The following is a 16618-nucleotide window of genomic DNA, read 5'->3' on the forward strand; positions in this document are numbered from 1 at the left end:
AAATCTGCACTAAATATAGAAAATTCAGAAGATTTCCAACCCAGGAAAGCAAGAATTATGATTCTAGCATGCATGGTTCAAAAGTTATTGTCATTATTAAATGATTGCTTTTTCGGACGTTTCAGGCGCAGATAAGCTTAAAAATGGGCTTTCCAGCCTGCAAGTCACACTTTTATGAAAACTTGCATAACTCAAAAAGTTGAGCTTTTTTCACCAAATCTGCACTAAATATAGAAAATTCAGAAGATTTCCAACCCAGGAAAGCAAGATTTATGATTCTAGCATGCATGGTTCAAAAGTTATTGTCATTATTAAATGATTGCTTTTTCGGACGTTTTAGGCTCAGAGAAGTGCAAAAATGGGCTTTCCAGCCTGCAAGTCACACTTTTATGAAAACTTGCATAACTCAAAAACTTGAGCTTTTTTCACCAAATCTGCACTAAATATAGAAAATTCAGAAGATTTCCAACCTAGAAAAGCAAGAATTATGATTCTAGCATGCATGGTTCCAAAGTTATTGTCATTATTAAATGATTGCTTTTTCGGACGTTTCAGGCGCAGATAAGCTTAAAAATGGGCTTTCCAGCCTGCAAGTCACACTTTTATGAAAACTTGCATAACTCAAAAAGTTGAGCTTTTTTCACCAAATCTGCACTAAATATAGAAAATTCAGAAGATTTCCAACCCAGGAAAGCAAGAATTATGATTCTAGCATGCATGGTTCAAAAGTTATTGTCATTATTAAATGATTGCTTTTTCGGACGTTTCAGGCGCAGATAAGCTTAAAAATGGGCTTTCCAGCCTGCAAGTCACACTTTTATGAAAACTTGCATAACTCAAAAAGTTGAGCTTTTTTCACCAAATCTGCACTAAATATAGAAAATTCAGAAGATTTCCAACCCAGGAAAGCAAGATTTATGATTCTAGCATGCATGGTTCAAAAGTTATTGTCATTATTAAATGATTGCTTTTTCGGACGTTTTAGGCTCAGAGAAGTGCAAAAATGGGCTTTCCAGCCTGCAAGTCACACTTTTATGAAAACTTGCATAACTCAAAAACTTGAGCTTTTTTCACCAAATCTGCACTAAATATAGAAAATTCAGAAGATTTCCAACCTAGAAAAGCAAGAATTATGATTCTAGCATGCATGGTTCCAAAGTTATTGTCATTATTAAATGATTGCTTTTTCGGACGTTTCAGGCGCAGATAAGCTTAAAAATGGGCTTTCCAGCCTGCAAGTCACACTTTTATGAAAACTTGCATAACTCAAAAAGTTGAGCTTTTTTCACCAAATCTGCACTAAATATAGAAAATTCAGAAGATTTCCAACCCAGGAAAGCAAGAATTATGATTCTAGCATGCATGGTTCAAAAGTTATTGTCATTATTAAATGATTGCTTTTTCGGACGTTTCAGGCGCAGATAAGCTTAAAAATGGGCTTTCCAGCCTGCAAGTCACACTTTTATGAAAACTTGCATAACTCAAAAAGTTGAGCTTTTTTCACCAAATCTGCACTAAATATAGAAAATTCAGAAGATTTCCAACCCAGGAAAGCAAGAATTATGATTCTAGCATGCATGGTTCAAAAGTTATTGTCATTATTAAATGATTGCTTTTTCGGACGTTTCAGGCGCAGATAAGCTTAAAAATGGGCTTTCCAGCCTGCAAGTCACACTTTTATGAAAACTTGCATAACTCAAAAAGTTGAGCTTTTTTCACCAAATCTGCACTAAATATAGAAAATTCAGAAGATTTCCAACCCAGGAAAGCAAGATTTATGATTCTAGCATGCATGGTTCAAAAGTTATTGTCATTATTAAATGATTGCTTTTTCGGACGTTTTAGGCTCAGAGAAGTGCAAAAATGGGCTTTCCAGCCTGCAAGTCACACTTTTATGAAAACTTGCATAACTCAAAAACTTGAGCTTTTTTTCACCAAATCTGCACTAAATATAGAAAATTCAGAAGATTTCCAACCTAGAAAAGCAAGAATTATGATTCTAGCATGCATGGTTCCAAAGTTATTGTCATTATTAAATGATTGCTTTTTCGGACGTTTCAGGCGCAGATAAGCTTAAAAATGGGCTTTCCAGCCTGCAAGTCACACTTTTATGAAAACTTGCATAACTCAAAAAGTTGAGCTTTTTTCACCAAATCTGCACTAAATATAGAAAATTCAGAAGATTTCCAACCCAGGAAAGCAAGAATTATGATTCTAGCATGCATGGTTCAAAAGTTATTGTCATTATTAAATGATTGCTTTTTCGGACGTTTCAGGCGCAGATAAGCTTAAAAATGGGCTTTCCAGCCTGCAAGTCACACTTTTATGAAAACTTGCATAACTCAAAAAGTTGAGCTTTTTTCACCAAATCTGCACTAAATATAGAAAATTCAGAAGATTTCCAACCCAGGAAAGCAAGATTTATGATTCTAGCATGCATGGTTCAAAAGTTATTGTCATTATTAAATGATTGCTTTTTCGGACGTTTTAGGCTCAGAGAAGTGCAAAAATGGGCTTTCCAGCCTGCAAGTCACACTTTTATGAAAACTTGCATAACTCAAAAACTTGAGCTTTTTTCACCAAATCTGCACTAAATATAGAAAATTCAGAAGATTTCCAACCTAGAAAAGCAAGAATTATGATTCTAGCATGCATGGTTCCAAAGTTATTGTCATTATTAAATGATTGCTTTTTCGGACGTTTCAGGCGCAGATAAGCTTAAAAATGGGCTTTCCAGCCTGCAAGTCACACTTTTATGAAAACTTGCATAACTCAAAAAGTTGAGCTTTTTTCACCAAATCTGCACTAAATATAGAAAATTCAGAAGATTTCCAACCCAGGAAAGCAAGAATTATGATTCTAGCATGCATGGTTCAAAAGTTATTGTCATTATTAAATGATTGCTTTTTCGGACGTTTCAGGCGCAGATAAGCTTAAAAATGGGCTTTCCAGCCTGCAAGTCACACTTTTATGAAAACTTGCATAACTCAAAAAGTTGAGCTTTTTTCACCAAATCTGCACTAAATATAGAAAATTCAGAAGATTTCCAACCCAGGAAAGCAAGATTTATGATTCTAGCATGCATGGTTCAAAAGTTATTGTCATTATTAAATGATTGCTTTTTCGGACGTTTTAGGCTCAGAGAAGTGCAAAAATGGGCTTTCCAGCCTGCAAGTCACACTTTTATGAAAACTTGCATAACTCAAAAACTTGAGCTTTTTTCACCAAATCTGCACTAAATATAGAAAATTCAGAAGATTTCCAACCTAGAAAAGCAAGAATTATGATTCTAGCATGCATGGTTCCAAAGTTATTGTCATTATTAAATGATTGCTTTTTCGGACGTTTCAGGCGCAGATAAGCTTAAAAATGGGCTTTCCAGCCTGCAAGTCACACTTTTATGAAAACTTGCATAACTCAAAAAGTTGAGCTTTTTTCACCAAATCTGCACTTAATATAGAAAATTCAGAAGATTTCCAACCCAGGAAAGCAAGAATTATGATTCTAGCATGCATGGTTCAAAAGTTATTGTCATTATTAAATGATTGCTTTTTCGGACGTTTCAGGCGCAGATAAGCTTAAAAATGGGCTTTCCAGCCTGCAAGTCACACTTTTATGAAAACTTGCATAACTCAAAAAGTTGAGCTTTTTTCACCAAATCTGCACTTAATATAGAAAATTCAGAAGATTTCCAACCCAGGAAAGCAAGAAATATGATTCTAGCATGCATGGTTCAAAAGTTATTGTCATTATTAAATGATTGCTTTTTCGGACGTTTCAGGCGCAGATACGTGTAAAAGAAAGCTTTTCAGCCTGCAAGTCACACTTGTATGAAAACTTACATAATTCAAAAAGTTGAGCTTTTTTCACCAAATCTGCACTAAATATAGAAAATTCAGAACATTTCCAACCCAGGAAAGCAAGAATTATGATTCTAGCATGCATGGTTCAAAAGTTATTGTCATTATTAAATAATAATATAAAAAATAATAATAATGCTTTTTCGGACGTTTCAGGCGCAGATACGCGTAAAAGAGAGCTTTTCAGCCTGCAAGTCACACTTGTATGAAAACTTGCATAACTCAAAAAGTTTAGCTTTTTTCACCGAATCTGCACTAAATATAGAAAATTCAGAGTATTTCCAACCCAGGAAAGCAAGAATTATGATTCTAGCATGCATGGTTCAAAAGTTATTGTCATTATCAAATGATTGCTTTATCGGACGTTTCAGGCGCTGATAAGCTTGAAAGAGAGCTTTTCAGCCTGCAAGTCACACTTGTATGAAAACTTGCATAACTCAAAAAGTTGAGCTTTTTTCACCAAATCTGCACTAAATATAGAAAATTCAGATGATTTCCAACCCAGGAAAGCAAGAATTATGATTCTAGCATGCATGGTTCAAAAGTTATTGTCATTATTAAATGATTGCTTTTTCGGACGTTTCAGGCGCAGATAAGCTTAAAAGAGAGCTTTTCAGACTGCAAGTCACACTTGTATGAAAACTTGCATAACTCAAAAAGTTGAGCTTTTTCACCAAATCTGCACTAAATATAGAAAATTCAGAAGATTTCCAACCCAGGAAAGCAAGAAATATGATTCTAGCATGCATGGTTCAAAAGTTATTGTCATTATTAAATGATTGCTTTTTCGGACGTTTCAGGCGCAGATACGTGTAAAAGAGAGCTTTTCAGCCTGCAAGTCACACTTGTATGAAAACTTACATAATTCAAAAAGTTGAGCTTTTTTCACCAAATCTGCACTAAATATAGAAAATTCAGAAGATTTCCAACCCAGGAAAGCAAGAATTATGATTCTAGCATGCATGGTTCAAAAGTTATTGTCATTATTAAATAATAATATTAAAAATAATAATAATGCTTTTTCGGACGTTTCAGGCGCAGATACGCGTAAAAGAGAGCTTTTCAGCCTGCAAGTCACACTTGTATGAAAACTTGCATAACTCAAAAAGTTGAGCTTTTTTCACCGAATCTGCACTAAATATAGAAAATTCAGATGATTTCCAACCCAGGAAAGCAAGAATTATGATTCTAGCATGCATGGTTCAAAAGTTATTGTCATTATTAAATGATTGCTTTTTTGGACGTTACAGGTGCAGATACGCGTAAAAGAGAACTTTTCAGTCTGCAAGTCACACTTGTATGAAAACTTGCATCACTCAAAAAGTTGAGCTTTTTTCACCAAATCTGCACTAAATATAGAAAATTCAGAAGATTTCTAACCCAGGAAAGCAAGAATTATGATTTTAGCATGCATGGTTCAAAAGTTATTGTCGTTATCAAATGATTGCTTTATCGGACGTTTCAGGCGCTGATAAGCTCAAAAGAGAGCTTTTCAGCCTGCAAGTCACACTTGTATGAAAACTTGCATAACTCAAAAAGTTGAGCTTTTTTCACGAAATCTGCACTAAATATGGAAAATTCAGAAGATTTCCAACCCAGGAAAGCAAGAATTATGATTCTAGCATGCATGGTTCAAAAGTTATTGTCATTATTAAATGATTGCTATTTCGGACGTTTCAGGCGCAGATAAGCTTAAAAGAGAGCTTTTCAGCCAGCAAGTCGCACTTGTATGAAAACTTACATAACTCAAAAAGTTGAGCTTTTTTCACAAAATCTGCACTAAATATAGAAAATTCAGAAGATTTCCAACCCAGGAAAGCAAGAATTATGATTCTAGCATGCATGGTTCAAAGGTTACTGTCATTATTAAATGATTGCTTTTTCGGACGTTTCAGACACAGATAAGCTTAAAAGAGAGCTTTTCAGCCTGCAAGTCACACTTGTAGGAAAACTAACATAACTCAAAAAGTTGAGCTTTTTTCACCAAATCTGTAATAAATATAAAAAATTCAGAAGATTTCCAACCCAGGAAAGCAAGAATTATGATTCCAGCATGCATGGTTCAAAAGTTATTGTCATTATTAAATGATTGCTTTTTCGGACGTTTCAGGCGCAGATAAGCTTAAAAGAGAGCTTTTCAGCCTGCAAGTCACACTTGTATGAAAACTTGCATAACTCAAAAAGTTGAGCTTTTTTCACCAAATCTGCACTAAATACAGAAAATTCTGAAGATTTCCAACCCAGGAAAGCAAGAATTATGATTCTAGCATGCATGGTTCAAAAGTTATTGTCATTATTAAATGATTGCTTTTTCGGACGTTTCAGGCGCAGATAAGCTTAAAAGAGAGCTTTTCAGCCTGCAAGTCACACTTGTATGAAAACTTGCATAACTCGAAAAGTTGAGCTTTTTTCACCAAATCTGCACTAAATATAGAAAATTCAGAAGATTTCCAACCCAGGAAAGCAAGAATTATGATTCTAGCATGCATGGTTCAAAAGTTATTGTCATTATTAAATGATTGCTTTTTCGGACGTTTCAGGCGCAGATAAGCTTAAAAGAGAGCTTTTCAGCTTGCAAGTCACACTTGTATGAAAACTTGCATAACTCAAAAAGTTATATTAATTATAATGACTCAAATTGTATTTAATTTGTGCCCACAGAACCCTTAAAAGCAGCCAAGTTTTGACAGAATTTAAAGGGACGGAGTGTGAAAAAACTTGAGACACATTCAACTCCATTGTCTCAAAGCATTTTTCTAATGTGAGCTGCAGTACCACAATATCGCCACCGGAGGGCCCTCGTTAAATAGGCGCCCATTCATTTCCAATGGCTCAATGTATTTACAACGGGAGCTGCAGTACGGCAAAAATCCCACAAGATGGCACTCAACTCAAAAAGACAACACCGTCAAATAGGTGCCAATTCATATGTATCGGAGCATTTGTATCAGAAAAGTCAATGCTTTGTCAGCCATAAAGAGACAGTGTTTAAATTTTAAAAAAAAGTCTTTTTATTTACATTGAATCATAAGGTTTTGTTTTTACTATTGCATGAAGAACAGTTGAAACAGCCACGTTTTGTCAAAAATTAAAGGCACAGTGAGTGAAAAAACGTGAAACCCATTTAATGACTTTGGCTCAAAGCGTTTTTTCAAATTTCAGGTTGCAGTGCCTCAGAAATGCCCCTGCTTGCCTCGACATAAAGGGACAATGTTTATATAAAAAGAAGTAATTTTACGTAAATTGACTCTGAGCATTTTTAATTATAGCCCTCAGATCCGTTGAAAACAGTCAAGTTTAATCAGAACTTAAAGGGACAGTCCAAAAAAACTTGAGAAACATTCAACTCAATTTTCTTAAAGTGTTTCTGTGAGCTGCAGTACCGCAAAAACGCCACCGGAGGGAACTCGTTAAATAGACACCCATTCATTTCCAAAGGCACAATGTATTTACAATAGGACCTGCAGTACGGGAAAAATCCCACAAGATGGCAATCAACCCGAAAGTACAACACCGTTAAGGTGCCAATTCATTTCTATCGGGGGATTTTGAAAAAAGTCACAACGGTTACAAAGTTATCGTCATTATTAAATGATGATATTTTAAAACATTTTAGGCTGAGAAACGCATAATAAAGCAGTATTTAGTTTGCCAGTCACATTTTTTTAAAAGTTGCATAACTAAAAAGTTGAACTTTTTACACCATTCCTGCACAGAATATATAAAATTCACAAGTTTTCCAACCCGGGAAAGCAAGTTCAATGATTCTAGCTTGTACGGTTACAAAGTTATTGTCATTATAAATGATGTTATTTTTGGAGATTCAAGCTGAAAAACGCATTATAAAGAGGTATTTAGGATGCCAGTCACACATTATTAAAAGTTTGCATAACGAAAAAAGTTAAAATTTTCCACCATTCCTGCACTAAATTGTGAATATGCTTGATGGCTGTGTTTTGCTGCTGTTGGTGTCAGTGGATTTGTTCAGACCGAGGACAATCGACTTTGGCCTGGACGGATCTATTGACACTAACAAAGATGTTGTATAATGAAATTGTGAATATGTTTGATTTTCGAGAAGGTTTGTTCAAACCTCACTTTGTGTTTGCTGTTAAAAACGTAATATTGGAATATAATATTGTGAATGTGCTTAATTGCTGTTGAGATTGTCATGATTGTTTTCTGTTTTTAGTGTCAATAAATTTGTTCAAACCAAAAAAATTCCTGCACTAAATATATACCATTTTCAGGTTTTCCTACCCAGGAAAGCAAGTTTTATGATTCTGGCATGTATGGTTACAAAGTTGTTGTCATTATTAAATGATGTTATTTTCGAAGTTTCAAGCTGAGAAACGCATAATAAAGCGGTATTTAGGATGCCAGACACACTTTTTTAAAAGTTTGCATAAGGAAAAGAGTTGAAATTTTCCACCATCCCTGCACTAAATACATACAATTCACAAGTTTTCCGGGAAAGCAAGATTTATGATTTTAGTATGTATGGTTACAAAGTTATTGTCATTATTAAATTATTGTTTCTTTGAGCGTTTCAGGCTGAGAAATGCATAATAAAACATCCACAAGTGGCGGGCAAACACCAGCCTGGGGTTCGGCCCACTAGTCCCCAAACACAAGCCGGGAAAACATCCACTCGTGGCGGGCACCAGTCCCCAAACTCAAGACCCGGTGCTCGGCCCACTTGTCCCCAAACACAAGCCAGGTCTACATCCACTAGTGGCGGGCACAAGTCCCCAAACACAAGCCCCGGAGTTCGGCCGACAAGTTCCCAAACACAAGCCGGGAACATCCACTATTGGCGGGCACAAGAGTGTTATCCATAAAGGGACACCGTGTGAACAAACCTGAGTCCCATGAAATTATATTGACTCAAATTGTATTTAATTTGTGCCCACAGAACCCTTAAAAGCAGCCAAGTTTTGACAGAATGTAAAGGGACAGTGTGTGAAAAAACTTGAGACACATTCAACTCCATTGTCTCAAAGCATTTTTCTAATGTGAGCTGCAGTACCACAATATCGCACCCGGAGGGCCCTCGTTAAATAGGCGCCCATTCATTTCCAATGGCTCAATGTATTTACAACGGGAGCTGCAGTACGGCAAAAATCCCACAAGATGGCACTCAACTCAAAAGTGCAACACCGTCAAATAGGTGCCAATTCATATGTATGGGAGCATTTGTATCAGAAAAGTCAATGCTTTGTCAGCCATAAAGAGACAGTGTTTAAATTGAAAAAAAGGCTTTTTATTTACATTGAATCATAAGGTTTTGTTTTTACTATTGCATGAAGAACAGTTGAAACAGCCAGGTTTTGTCAAAAATTAAAGGCACAGTGAGTGAAAAAACGTGAAACCCATTTAATGACTTTGGCTCAAAGCGTTTTTTCAAATTTCAGGTTGCAGTGCCTCAGAAATGCCCCTGCTTGCCTCGACATAAAGGGACAATGTGTATATAAAAAGAAGTAATTTTACGTAAATTGACTCTGAGCATTTTTAATTGCAGCCCTCAGATCCGTTGAAAACAGTCAAGTTTAGTCGGAACTTAAAGGGACAGTCCGAAAAAACTTGAGAAACATTCAACTCAATTTTCTTAAAGTGTTTCTGTGAGCTGCAGTACCGCAAAAACGCCACCGGAGGAAACTCGTTAAATAGACACCCATTCATTTCCAAAGGCACAATGTGTTTTCAATAGGACCTGCAGTACGGGAAAAATCCCACAAGATGGCACTCAACCCGAAAGTACAACACCGTTAACGTGCCAATTCATTTCTATCGGGGGATTTTGAAAAAAAGTCACAATGTTTACAAAGTTATCGTCATTATTAAATGATGATATTTTAAAACATTTTAGGCTGAGAAACGCATAATAAAGCAGTATTTAGTTTGCCAGTCACATTTTTTTAAATTTGCATAATTAAAAAGTTGAACTTTTTACACCATTCCTGCACAGAATATATAAAATTCACAAGTTTTCCAACCCGGGAAAGCAAGTTCAATGATTCTAGCTTGTACGGTTACAAAGTTATCGTCATTGTTAAATGATGTTATTTTTGGAGTTTCAAGCTGAAAAACGCATTATAAAGAGGTATTTCGGATGCCAGTAACACTTTTTTAAAAGTTTGCATAACTAAAAAAGTTAAAATTTTCCACCATTCCTGCACTAAATATATACCATTTTCAGGTTTTCCTACCCAGGAAAGCAAGTTTTATGATTGTGGCATGTATGGTTACAAAGTTGTTGTCATTATTAAATGATGTTATTTTCGAAGTTTCAAGCTGAGAAACGCATAATAAAGCGGTATTTAGGATGCCAGACACACTTTTTTAAAAGTTTGCATAACTAAAAGAGTAGAAATTTTCCACCATTCCTGCACTAAATATATACAATTCACAAGTTTTCTAACCCGGGAAAGCAAGATTTATGATTCTAGTATGTATGGTTACAAAGTTATTGTCATTATTAAATGATTGTTTCTGTGAGCGTTTCAGGCTGAGAATTGCATAATAAAACATCCACTGGTGGCAGGCACAAGTCCTCAAACACCAGCCCGGGGTTCGGCCCACTAGTCCCCAAACACAAGCCGGGAAAACATCCACTGGTGGCGGGCACCAGTCCCCAAACTCAAGACCCGGTGCTCGGCCCACTCGTCCCCAAACACAAGCCAGGTCTACATTCACTAGTGGCGGGCACAAGTCCGCAAACACAAGCTCCGGAGTTCGGCCGACAAGTTCCCAAACACAAGCCGGGAACATCCACTATTGGCGGGCACAAGGGTGTTATCCATAAAGGGACACCGTGTGAACAAACCTGAGTCCCATGAAATTATATTGACTCAAATTGTATTTAATTTGTGCCCACAGAACCCTTAAAAGCAGCCAAGTTTTGTCAGAATTTAAAGGGACAGTGTGTGAAAAAACTTGAGACACATTCAACTCCATTGTCTCAAAGCATTTTTCTAATGTGAGCTGCAGCACCGCAATATCGCCACCGGAAGGCCCTCGTTAAATAGGCGCCCATTCTTTTCCAACGGCTCAATGTATTTACAACGGGAGCTGCAGTACGGCAAAAATCCCACAAGATGGCACTCAACCCAAAAGTGCAACACTGTTAAATAGGTGCCAATTCATTTGTATGGGAGAATTTGTATCAGAAAAGTCAATGCTTTGTCAGCCATAAAGAGACAATGTTTAAATTGAAAAAAGTATTTTTATTTAAATTGACTCATAGGGTTTTGTTTTTATTACTGCCTGCAGAACAGTTGAAACAGCCAAGTTTTGTCAAAAATTAAAGGCACAGTGAGTGGAAAAACGTGAAACCCATTTAATGACTTTGGCTCAAAGCGTTTTTTCAAATTTCAGGTTGCAGTGCCTCAGAAATGCCCCTGCTTGCCTCGGACATAAAGGGACAATCTGTAAATAAAAAGAAGTAATTTTACGTAAATTGACTCTAAGCATTTTTAATTGCAGCCCTCGGAACCGTTGAAAACAGTCACGTTTAGTCAGAACTTAAAGGGACAGTGTGAAAAAACTTGAGACACATTCAACTCCATTGTCTTAAAGTGTTTCTGTGAGCGGCAGTACCGCAAAAACGCCACCGGAGGGCAGTCGTTAGACGCCCATCCATTTCAAAGGCTCAATGTATTTACAATCAGACCTGCAGTACGGGAAAAATCCCACAAGATGGCACTCAACCCGAAAGTACAGAAAAGTCAATGCTTTGTCAGCCAAAAGGTGATTACCTTTTTGAAATATTTTAAAGGGACAGTGTGTAATATTTACTGCTTGGTGGAAACACCTGTTGGTCTGGAGAGAGATGGACGGGCGCGCTCAGGCTGTACTTACCCAAGACAGAACATAGTCAACTCAAGTCATGTTTGTTTGTATAACCCTTGATCTATGATGATAAGGAGTCTCAAAGAGCTGCACAGACCACCGATTATTGCAAACCAGACTATTACGACACCATCCCCTGATCTAAAACCTACATGAGGGCAAGGAAAAACTCAAAAATAAAGAAACCTTGAGAAGATACTGCACATGAGGTAATCCCCCTTCCAGGATGACCAGGCCGCAATGGATGTTGCAATAACAAATAATACACTGAAGTTGTCAACAGAATAAAAAGGTCATTCATAAACTAGAGAATAGAATTGTGTGTTTAAAACTAGATTTAAACAGTTCCACTGAGGTTGCAGGCCGAATCTCAGGAAATGATGCAATGGTGTGCTTAAGGGACTCACTCACCAAACGAGTGGTACAAAAAATATGTCTAATATATATATTCCCTACTTTTTGACTTTCCTTGAGAAATGCTGAAAGAAAATAGGTGTTTTTTTGCTCCCATTCCTTCTAAGTAGTTTGTAGTCTTCCTGGGACTCATTTCTGTCTGCACTACACATGACAGCAACATCTAGGGGACAGGACCAGTGGTGTCACGAGACGGAGTGGAGTGGAAGGAATGATCGGACCAGAACGGAGGCAGGAGGCAGGAAGGGAGAACTCAATTGCGTAACGATCCAAAAGTTTTATTTAACAAAATAAAAGTTGTGCAAAACTCTGGGACATGACGAAAAAAACAGTTGATTCTTCCAACTCAACTAAACAGGACAAGGCATAACAGAACGGACAATGTTTTAAACTAAAACAGGACAAGGCATAACAGACCGGGAGTGTGTATATGTAATGAGCCCGCACCCGCAAAGCCCACAATCAAGCCTTAAATAGCAGACACTCGATTAGTTGAACTGCTTCAGCTGGGCCCAGGGGGCGGGGCAGACCGGTCGCCAAGGCGACCATGACAGAGCCCCCCCTTTAAGGGACAGCTCCCGAGGTCCCAAAAAGAAAAAAAAAATTACTACCTCGCGCCCCGGAATGGTTCGACGCTCACGATTGGGGCAACCCCGCTCCCTCCTCCGAACACGCAGGAACGGGGAGAGGCAGGCGCCATCTGCGTCGGGCGGATCGGAATCGGCGCTCGGCAGGGGGGGTCCGGCGGGCAAACTGGACAGGCGAAAACAGACAGACAAACAAGGGAGTCGAACAGGCAGGCAGGCCGGAGAGTCGAACAGGCAGGCAGACCGGAGAGTCGAACAGGCAGGCAGGCCGCGGAGTCGGAGTCGGACTGGCAGGCAGCAGAGACGGAGTCGGACTGGCAGGCAGCAGAGTCGGAGTCGGACTGGCAGGCAGCAGAGTCGGAGTCGGACTGGCAGGCGGCAGAGTCGGAGTCGGACTGGCAGGCGGCAGAGTCGGAGTCGGACTGGCAGGCGGCAGAGTCGGAGTCGGACTGGCAGGCGTCGGAGTCGGACTGGCAGGCCGCGGAGTCGGAGTCGGACTGGCAGGCCGCGGAGTCGGAGTTGGACTGGCAGGCCGCGGAGTCGGAGTCGGACTGGCAGGCCACGGAGTCGGAGTCGGACTGGCAGGCCGCGGAGTCGGAGTCGGACTGGCACGCAGGGGAGACGGAATAGCAGGCAATCGGCACGGGAGTCGGGCAGGCAGGCATGAGAGTCGAACAGGCAGGCGTCAATTCTTCCCGGGACCCCATTCGAGGCACAGCAATGGCCACGACGGGCGGGCCGTGGTTCGAACGGGCAGGGAAGGTTACCTCTGCTTGCCAAACGGCGTCCTCCAGCTCTCCCCAAATCGCGCAGGGATCGTTCGCTGAGTTCAAATGTTGGCGGGCTCATTCTGTCACGAGACGGAGTGGAGTGGAAGGAATGATCGGACCAGAACGGAGGCAGGAGGCAGGAAGGGAGAACTCAATTGCGTAACGATCCAAAAGTTTTATTTAACAAAATAAAAGTTGTCCAAAACTCTGGGACATGACGAAAAAAACAGTTGATTCTTCCAACCCAACTAAACAGGACAAGGCATAACAGAACGGACAATGTTTTAAACTAAAACAGGACAAGGCATAACAGACCGGGAGTGTGTATATGTAATGAGCCCGCACCCGCAAAGCCCACAATCCAGCCTTAAATAGCAGACACTCGATTAGTTGAACTGCTTCAGCTGGGCCCAGGGGGCGGGGCAGACCGGTCGCCAAGGCGACCATGACAAGTGGAATGTTTAATCAGCGCAGTTTTTTTTTTTTTAGAGGCGGCACAGCAAGTGGGCGGTTAGCGTACAACCCACAGTGCGGAGATTTAGGGTTCAAGTCCAGGTGCCGCGGGGTTTGCATATTCTCCCTAGGCACTCTGGTTTCCCATATTCCAAAGACATGCATGCATAGTTAGTTCGCCGGTCCAAATTGTCCCTAGATGTAAATGAGTGAGTGAGTTTCTTGATTCTGTGACATGCAATTTGGCTAGCCATCAGTTCATAGTTTTCTCTGCCCACTACTAAAAGATAGTTGGGGGGGGTTCGAGCACCCCAGCAACCCTGGTACTTTTGAGTCACTTTTGAGAACTGTTATGCACTCTACAGTAAAGCTTATTATGCTGAAATAAGCTTCATAATAGAGGGCATAACAGTTTAAATACAAGCGATTTGAATAGAAAAAGGCAAAATAAACATGTTACCTGCTCAAAAGTGTATTGTATACGGTGTGCATTACCGTTCGATTACATTCACAACAAACACAAAGACGGAATGCTTTAAGTTGTATTACATTCCCAACAAATGCAAGACAAAGAGGTTTTGGTTATATATTCGCCACTACATTCCCGAAAAGTGATATAAAAGTGAGATAAAACGAGGTAAAAATGGATATGGTAGCGAGAGGATGCAAATCTCGGCAGGGATGCATTTCTCGGCATAACACTGGCTCATATGGCCTATTAGATGTGACCGCTCCGGCGCACTGGCCTCTTAGATGCGGGTCTCACGCGACCGCCCTATAATATGAAAACTATTCTGCGTATTAGATTTTTTTTTTTAAAGCAAGAATACAACCGAATTGTAAAAACAAAACAGAAATTTAAAAAAAGATTAAACAGTTTGGTAATCACATTTTTCTAAACAAAGCTCTCAAACTCAGATAGTTGGGCGTTATTTTAACAGCACTAAATTACTAACACAAATCACATACAAAGCATGTTAAAACAATATTTTAAAAATAACAAATGAAAACGTCCTCACCCTATTAATCCAAAAGAAACACAAGGAACATTTCTCATTTAATTCTCGTGTTTGTTGCGGTGTTTTGTGAATAAAAAAATTGCACTGAGAACTTCAATTTCAATTTTTTTGTGTGGTGGTGATGGGGGGCACCATAAAGCATTTGTGCTTAGGGCACCCAAATGACACTGCTCCTATGAGACTCAGGTCTGAGCATGACCCAGATGTGTCTGCGTTGTTCTACTGACTATTTTGCGATACATCTGTCATATGATTCGATCAATAAATCACATATAAACGATCACCAACCCAACAAATCTAAAAAATAAAGGGAAAACATGAAATGGGGGTGTACCTACGTCGCCTCGACTGCTCCGGGTTTAACCGTCATTTCGATTTACCAAAACCACTTCGTCTTCATTTTTTGGGAATGTAATACAACTTAAACCATTCAGTCTTTGTATTTGTTGGGAATGTAATCGAACAGTAATTTACACCCAAACATGCATTTCAGGTGAATTGGCCGGTCCAAATTGTCCCTAGGTGTGAATGAGCGAATGAGTTGTCTGTCCCTGTGTGCCCTGTGATTGGCTGGCAACCAGTTCAGGGTGTCTCCTGCCCACTGCCCGGAGATGGCTGGCCAAGTAATGTTTTTTGTATATCCCTTAATCATAAGTAGTCTCAAAGGGCTGCAGAGATCAGACTATTGCAAAATACAGACTATCATTGCACCATCTGATTTAAACATCCATTAGGGCAAGGAAAAACTCAAATATCTCAGCATGAGGAAAATGAAGAAACCTTGAGAAGGTACCGCAAATGAGGTAATCCCCCTTCCAGAATGACGAGGCTGTAATGGATGTTGCATTAACAAATTGTCACGTTAATTTTTTTTTATTTAAAAAAAGAAAAGTACAATATATAATGAAGAATAAAAATTTAAAATAAAAAGGTTGACCGGGTTGCAATGGATGTAGCATTAACAAACAGTACACAGATACTGTCAAAATGGTATATAGGTCATTCTTATAATTTATAATATAAGTGTGTTTTAAGCCTTGTCGAGTCAAGTCAGATTCATTTATAAAGCCCTTAATCACAAAAATGTCTCAAAGGACTGTCAGGAACCAGGAACGGAGACGGGAACCCAATTGCGTTAGTTTCTAAGTTTTATTTGAAAAGAGATGTAAGCTGGCACCCACGATCCAGTGATCGTTGATTGTGGGGAGCAGGTCGCTTCGTGATGCGGAAGTCGCACTTCTCTTAGCGGGAGCTGAAGGCTCGCAGCGATTGGACGGACGGCAGTCCCGTGACAGGTAGGCAGAATCAATACGTCTTAGCGGGGAGGTCGATGGCCAGGGCAGGAGAGTAGCTCGTAAACATGGGGCAGAAACAGGTCGGAACCGAAGGCAGGAATCAAAACAGGAGAGTAGTCTTTGGTACTTGCTAATCTGGCGAAACACACAGGAACACAGGAGTACAATCGGACGTCCTTGTCTGGACGCTGACTGGTTAAGAAGTGAACGTCGGCAAATTAGAGAGCGCGCTCCGGCGTGCCAAACGATTGCCACAGGTGTCTTCACTTCGGCAATCATGACAAGGACTGCACAGGATTACAATTACACAACTAGACAATTCCCGCGGCAATTGTAAGAGTTGTGATTGATCTGGAAGATGATCCCGGT

The 16618-nt window shown here is 39.4% G+C and overlaps 1 protein-coding gene across 5 annotated transcripts in view; it reads right to left on the reverse strand.

The window, feature by feature from the left end:
* Nucleotides 1-16084: 16084 nt before the first annotated feature.
* LOC148345867 (uncharacterized) overlaps nucleotides 16085-16618 on the reverse strand; it is a 93138-nt gene continuing 92604 nt past the window's right edge. For all 5 annotated transcript variants that reach the window (XM_088325787.1, XM_088325790.1, XM_088325786.1 and 2 more), the window contains exon 8: nucleotides 16085-16384. In XM_088325787.1, coding sequence (XP_088181913.1) covers nucleotides 16270-16384 — 115 coding nt within the window. In that variant the 3' untranslated portion in view covers nucleotides 16085-16269. The remainder of the gene's footprint in view (nucleotides 16385-16618) is intronic.

This window comes from Urocampus carinirostris, unplaced genomic scaffold, assembly GCF_059441175.1.
Source record: "Urocampus carinirostris isolate Australia breed hairy pipefish unplaced genomic scaffold, RoL_Ucar_1.0 HiC_scaffold_22, whole genome shotgun sequence".
Classification (NCBI taxonomy): domain Eukaryota; kingdom Metazoa; phylum Chordata; class Actinopteri; order Syngnathiformes; family Syngnathidae; genus Urocampus; species Urocampus carinirostris.